The sequence below is a fragment of the Hyposmocoma kahamanoa genome, unplaced genomic scaffold, assembly GCF_003589595.1.
Source record: "Hyposmocoma kahamanoa isolate Upper Pololo Valley unplaced genomic scaffold, ASM358959v1 99003, whole genome shotgun sequence".
NCBI lineage: Eukaryota > Metazoa > Arthropoda > Insecta > Lepidoptera > Cosmopterigidae > Hyposmocoma > Hyposmocoma kahamanoa.
Genome location: NW_020655751.1, coordinates 9925 through 17522, shown reverse-complemented (window position 1 = coordinate 17522; position 7598 = coordinate 9925). Strand labels below are relative to the sequence as shown.

Sequence of the window (7598 nt, the reverse complement as noted above, 5' to 3'; positions counted from 1 at the left end):
ATTAAAAGTACCTCTCGCAATGCATCTGAGCTACAGCCCTCTATTATAAATGAACTATTCGCACATACAGGATAATATATCTATCAAATTGAAAAAGGAAAACAAAAGTAAATTTTATCTATATGATGGTGTATCTTCTCCTCCTTTCCTTCCAAGTCTGCATGTACAGGAAAATATTAATTTTTCTCCAAATATTTCTCATAACGTCAATGTGGTCCCACATGAAAAGTAAACATAAAAGATTAGATAACCTAATAGAAAACAAGAAAATATTAAATTATCTCCTAAGGAACTTTTTCATCCTATTCACATGGACTAGATCCTGCCTACACAATCTATTCCTATTTACATCTACTTTTCTTACAATATAATTAACCCTACTTAATCGACCTACTACTCTATATGGCCCTTTAAATAATCTAGCTAATTTCATACTCCTATTAGAAATTCTCCTAGGACAATATAACATTATCAAGTCCCCTGGCTGATACACAACCATTTTTGCCTTCTTATCATAATTTCGCTTCTGTTTTATCTGCGCCCTCACTATTCGTTCCTTAACTACATCAATCAACGCTGCTTGTTTTGCAATTTTATCTTGCAGGTTCTCCGCAACATTGACACAATTAATCCCTAATTCCATATCTGACGCACATAAGGATTCTCTACCGAACAATACCATATATGGTGACACCCCGGTACTGCTATGTTTGCTAGAATTATAAGCAAAACACACCAATGGTAACATGCTACACCAATTCCTTTGTTCGCTTCCTATATATTTCGCTAACATTCCTAACAGCGTCCTATTAAATCTCTCACATAAACCATTACACCTGGGATCGAATGCCGTAGTATGCACCATAATCGCTCCAAAATCTCGCGCTGTCTCCTCTACCAAATGAGAAGTAAATACCGATCCTCTATCGCTTAAAACTTGTTTTACTCCGCCGTATCTACAAAATATCTCGGACACCAAAAATTCACAAATTGTTTCCGCTGTCACCCTGGATACGGCTCTGCACACTACATATTTCGAAAGATATTCTATACTCACAATTATATATTTATTGCCTCTATCTGAACGATTGAATGGGCCTAAAACATCAATTCCTACACGCTCAAAAATATTATTCACGGGAATAGAAACCAATGGTGCAATCGTTTTATTCATGTTGCGCTCCTGACACAACTGACAACTTTTGACATATGACTCAATCTTTTTTTCAGCATTCACTATGAAATACCTCTGTCTAAACCTTGAAAAAGTTTTAAACAAACCAAAATGTCCGCCCGTCCAAGCACTATCATGCAGTTCCTTCATACATTCCGAAAATAATTCCGACGGAACGACCACTAAATCAACTAAATTTTGATTCAAACTACACTTCTTAAAAAGGATTCCATTCTGTAAAAAGAAGCCTCGATAATTATCACCAACACCTGAACGGATACAATTAATAATATTTCTACAAAATTCATCCGCCTCCTGTTTACTCTGGACATCATTCGCACGTAAAACATATAACCTTAACTCGTCTCTCTGCTCCGGTATACGCTCCACTCTCGACTCTACGTCCTCCAACAACGGATTCCTACTCAAGAAATCTGCGACAACGTTGTCCTTACCCTTGCAATAAACAATATCGAAATCCCAACCTTGAATCGATAACGCCCATCTAGCTAATCTCCCACTCATATCTCTCTTACCTTTTAACCAAACAAGCGCCCGATGATCAGTAACCACCTGAAAATGAAGTCCCCACAAATAACTTTTGAAATAATTCAACGCCCATATAAGCGCTAAACATTCCTTCTCTGTAACAGAATATTTCTTCTCTGCTTCACTTAACTTCCTCGAGGCATAAGCTATAGGTTTCAACTCTTTCACACCTTGCATTAAACAACTTCCAATCGCATAACCACTGCTGTCTACATATAACCGCGTCACCTGTTCACTATCTGACGAGAAATGTCCTAAAACAGGCGCCTTGCAAATCCTATCTTTTAACACTTCAAATGCCTCCTGCGCCTCCTTTGTCCAAACAAACGCCTTGTCCTTTTTCGTCAAATTCGTGATGGGAAGCGCCAATCTAGCAAAATTATCAATAAACTTTCGATAATAAGAGAACAATCCTAAAACAGCTCTCACTTCTTTCAGACTAGATGGAGGATTTATCTCCTTCATCGCCGCAACTTTCCTACTATCCGGTCCTATTCCCTCGGCCGACACTTCGTGTCCCAGCACAGTCACCTTCTGAAAACCGAAACAACACTTAATTGGTTTTAAAGTCAAATGCGCATTCCGCAAACGAATCAAAACCTCCTTTAATGCAATTTTAAATTCCTGAAAGGTACTTGCATATACCAATATATTATCTACATAGACTATCACATTACGATATTTCATGCCTGCTAACACCTTATCCATAGCTCTTTGAAACACCGCTTGACTTGTTTTCAAGCCAAAAGGTAACACATTGAACTCATATAGGCCGGTATGTGTAACAAAGGCAGTTTTTTCCTTCCCTTTTCCTAAACCTAACTGCCAATAACCCGAGTTCATATCTAAATCTGCAAAATATTTTGCACCTTGTAAACAACTTAACAAATCATCTACTCTCGGAATAGGGTATGAATCGTTTTTAATTTTTTTATTCAAGGCCCTATAATCAATGCAAAATCTCGGTGGCCCTTCTGGTTTATCCACTAAAACTACTGGTGAAGCATATGGACTTTTTGATTCCTGAATTATGCCATATTTTAACATTTCCTCTACTTGTTCCTCAATAATTTGTCTCTGTTTAGGGGAGACACGATATGGCATTTTATGCACCGGTTCCTCATCGGAGGTATTAATTTCAACTAATGAGTGATTATAACACCCTAATTCGCCTGGCGCAAAAGAGAACGTATCGCGAAACTTTAATAACAACTGCTTTAATTCATCGCGCCTTTTCTCCTGTAATGCATTATCAATATTAAATTCTATTTTTTTTCTATTCGAAACATTAAACATATGGTCACCATTCGTATCTAATAAATTAACGAAATATAAATATTCAGATTTGTTTAATGAAAAGGTTTTATGACTTTTCAAAATTGGTTCAATAGAACAACAGTTCTTTCTCCTTGAAGTGACGTCAGAGACAGAATTGAAAGGAATTTCAACATTTCTTTTTAAGATTAGCTTCGAGGCTGCAAAATCAATTACCGCACCATTTACCGTTAGGAAGTCCTGTCCCAAAATAAGGAGCTCATCACCATCATCTACAACAAGCAGCTTTGACTGATATTTGTTTCCTTGTATTACCAACGAAACATTGGTGGACGCTTGTACAATTATTCGCGTACCACCTACTGTGCGCAAAGGAAAACTCGGCGTTTTTTCGAACTGCAAATTCAATTTATCTGCAAACAATTGTGAGATTATTGACACAGAAGCACCAGTATCCACCAAGGCCTCGCAATCTACATTATTTATACAAATAGTTATAAAGGGTGCCCTATTTACACTACACTTATCGACTACACACAATCTTTGTTTCAAACACGCCGGCTCCGCATTCCACGTCCGACTATCCCGGCTATCTATCGGCGTGGCGGTGCGTTTGGGTGATCGCCTCTTGCATGAGCAGTTGTGCCTTGATTAAATCGACGTTGGGGATAACTCGTCGAAGAACCACTACCTTGAGCTTGTGAATATACATGCCGCGGCCTCAAGTTGTATCTTCCGCGTGGCGTATTTCGCTGCATATCAAACGGAACGACGGCCGTGTCCGGCGTTTGTGGCGTTTGATAGTTCGAATAAGTAACGACGGATCCACCAACGGGTGAAGGATCCCCTTGTGCTTGCCAAGAGTGAGGATAATCTTTTGAAATACACACTGGTAATTCAATACTCTGTTGCTCTAAGCTTGTCTGACGATTAAATACATCTTCCATTTGTATTATGGTTTTTCTTAGCTCGTCTTTAGACGCGAACAACCTGCTGGCAAGTACCCACTGATAGTTGGGGGCTAAAGATTTCAGGAAATGCTTTATGAATTTCCCATCATCTTCAATCTTTGCCTTCGTTGCCAAACTATCGAGATTGTAAAAATATTCTACAAGCGGCTCATTAGGCCTCTGCCGCCTATAGTAAAATTCTTGAGCATAATCGACCTGCGAGGGGAACTGCTCCTTCAATTTTTGAGCTATGACATCATATGTGGCATATACAGAAAAATGGGTCTTATACCACTGCAACGCTGGCCCTTCCAGATACGTCGCAATCACGTATCTTTTTTGCCCGTCCGACCAGTTGTTTATCACACTAATCGCTTCAAATTGGGCTAGAAACTCTTCCACATCATTTAGGCCCGAAAATTTCTGTGCCGGTGTATGATTCATTGTATAGCTCTAATTTATTTATTTTTTTTACCTTACTGGTAACTACTACGAAGTGCACAAGCACACAACAACGATTTTCTAATAAAAAGTAAAAAATATATATTACGACCTTATGTACGTTTTCTTGATGTTGTGTCGTAACAAGACATGAAAATATTCTACACCGGACTTTTCTTCATCGGAATCCTTATCCACGGTTTTTTTTCTGTAAAGCCGGCGCAATCCACCATTTATAATCGAGGGCTGTAGCTCAGATTACGCGGCGAGAGGCATTTCTATAAACTCAAACTATAATAATCTTCAATTTTATACTTTATTTCACTTTTTTACATAATTTTGGCGTAGGGTTACGAAACAATGATCTTAATATGATATGTCAAGATCCTTCCTTATTTTCTTAGCGTTCCAAATACAAACTATAATCACTACCTATGTTCAGCCAGCAATCCTACTCAAAGAGTACAGCCTAGTCTACAGTACTGACATGCCTAAAATTTGATGGATTTTCCTGGATTTCCATGGAACCCCTCATCAGATTCTAACTTGGTGACAACTTTCAAACAAGAACAGAATTTTAAAAATCGGTCGACAATTGACGGAGAAATCTGAAACACACATACATAAAACTTACATACAGCCGAATGTATAATCTCCTTCTTTTTTGAAGTCGGTTAAAAAACGGCCAAGTTTGTGCTAACGCCATGACTAAAACACGATGTAAAAATTAATAAAAAAATACGTTCAAAATATTACATCGAAGAATGACAGTTCATTTACATACAATAGATCTTTTACAGTATCCATTAATAAAGCTATTATAACAAAGTGCTAAAAGTATAAACTTCTCTCTTAACTCTGTATGATAGAAACAAAACCATAAACATAATACAGGTTCTTACAAATTCGCTACCTACACAACTGTACAAAGTAATTAAAAAGGATTATTGTTTAAAAGCCAGACTATTTTCGGCGAATTCACCGTCAAACGTCTCTATTCAGCACTTTGATTTCCTGGTACAACAAGACCAATAATCTTAAATGAATATACGGGTCATTAACATTTTCTCTTATCTGATCTTTTTTGAGACTTTGTCTCAATCTTCCTCTGATCTCTCCTTCGATCTTCCTTTCTAAGATGCTTCTAAGTTGTATTAGCTCCTTGTGAAAGAGTCCGTCCAGGGAAGTGCTACCACCTTACCTATATCTACCGTCAAGCAGTAATGTATGTACGCCAAATGGTAATGTGAGCATTACTGCGTTCTGGTTTTGGTGCTGGGGAAATTACAGGCATATTTTTTATTTATTTATACTCAGGTTGACCCATAAACCTTATAGACGAACATGTAGTAAAATACTATTTATTACTACCGTTAACCGGACTCGTAATGGCAATGACAATGCCTCTCAGATCTTTGCGATTTAAAGCTCTAAGTGACACTGCAATTGTTATGGATAGCCGTGTCGTTTTCCATCAGGCCCACGACTTGTTCGTGCCATCACTTGCTGTCATAAAAAGTGGACTTTATTTAGAACACTTCTTTTAATATTTACCAAAGTGAAAATACGAGACCAAGGACTTTAAGGCTCAACTTACATTGCCGTAGAACGAAGATGAAGCTAATTTTTGTAACCAAATTAAACATAGCATAATGAATTTTATATGAATTGTGTAACGTATAAACTAGATCTGGTATGGGAGGTGCGGGAATTCCCGAAAGTGTGCGAGAATTCTCCAGAAGACGCGCGATCTGTTCTTTGACTCGTATCGGGTGGTCACCTACATGAAATAATTGGAGCGCCAAACATATGTGTTTGTGGAGTTTCTTCTAGCGTTCTACTTGATAAAATAATTCTTAGAATATTAATTCAAAATATACGCTGGGCCAGGCTTTAACATCAGAGAGAAAACAAATAGTAGCACATTGTTTACCCTCATAACACTTACATATTGATTTTGCAAACCCACTATTTAGTACGCACAAACTAATCGTAACACCAAACATAACTAAAAGCAGAACCTAACGTTCCGAATTATCTGTTAATTAATTTCTCGACAGCTACCAACTTCGCGTTTAATTAACTTTGTTAGGAAACATTTGGATTTTGAACGGATTCTGTGATTAATGGTGTCACAGTGTGGATGTTAAGGTGAGAAATTAATGTACAAATTTAATAAAGTTTAAATATTGTTGGTTTCCTAGAAAATTTTGTACCCATGTCAGTGTATTAGGATCTGAAGAGGACGGCCCCGCCAGCTTTAAAGAAACTAGTGGAGTAATTTCACAAAAAAAAAGTAATTGAATATTATAGTAGTAAAACGTCTTGATATTCAATAGACTTAATACTATAATTTTTGTTGAACCAACATCTCTAGTCAGTCGCTGGTAGCTGTAAAGTTACCTGGCCGAGTGAAGATCTTTCATAGATTTCTCACAGATGGCATTACGGCAAAACCATCGTTAAAACCCAAAAATAAATACCTGCAACACATAGAGAAATTCGTAAAGTCTGGTCTGCTGGTTCGTTCCGTAGCCTCAGTTGGGAGAGACTCGGGACGGTATGCTGAATACGCTGGTTAGAATCCAGCCAGATCAAAGGAGTATTCCTTAGTGTTCGATATATGCATTAATAATTTATTACACACTAGTGGAGTACATTCATAAAAAAAAATTGAATATCATGACATCAAGTAAAAAACATCGTGATAAAAGCTTAATAAAAGAAAGTTTGATTATATTTTGTACATCAATTACCTAAACTCAACGCTATTCAACGAACATGATCTTGAAACTAAAATCTAGAGTTGTGGTTTGTCAATTTAATGTTAATTAAATTAATTTTCGAACAAAAGGGTCCAACAAGGCATTGAAATACATTACTGGTATATAAATATATTTCCCGAAAAGTACTATTTGGGATTATTCAAGGCGAGAGTAAATAGGCATTTTTAACATCGGTCACTTAATATGAGGTCAGACTGTGGCCAAGCGTGCGCCTATTTCATATGCATAAAAAAAAATTATACAAATTTTTCCAGAAGGGACATTGGAAAAACCATCATCTACTTCGTCTTGTCGTATCGATGATTTGGAAATTGGCGTAAGGTGTTCGCTGACTGTTGTCCAGGGCACGCCAGACGTACAGGAAAGGTAAAGGAATGGTACGTGTCGTGCGGGGAGGCTAGGAAATGTTCTTCATAATTCTCC

General features: G+C 37.4%; 1 protein-coding gene across 2 annotated transcripts; it reads right to left on the bottom strand.

Annotated features, from left to right (window-relative positions):
- Positions 1–56: 56 nt before the first annotated feature.
- On the bottom strand, positions 57–4479 carry LOC113238986. 2 transcript variants are annotated; one of them, XM_026475855.1, is made up of 2 exons: positions 3537–4479; positions 57–221 (listed from the first exon to the last, which is right to left on the bottom strand). In XM_026475855.1, the coding sequence occupies exon 1, from the start codon at positions 4390–4392 to the stop codon at positions 3592–3594; it is 801 nt and encodes a 266-aa protein (XP_026331640.1). In that variant the 5' UTR covers positions 4393–4479; the 3' UTR covers positions 57–221; positions 3537–3591. The 2 variants fall into 2 exon arrangements, with proteins under 2 accessions (XP_026331640.1, XP_026331641.1); XM_026475856.1 differs by having other exon boundaries at positions 57–197.
- Between the last annotated feature and the right edge of the window lie 3119 nt (positions 4480–7598).

Bases quoted from the DNA above. Each gene is read 5' to 3' on its own strand.
- LOC113238986 (XM_026475855.1), bottom strand. From the start codon at position 4,392: ATGAATCATACACCGGCACAGAAATTTTCGGGCCTAAATGATGTGGAA.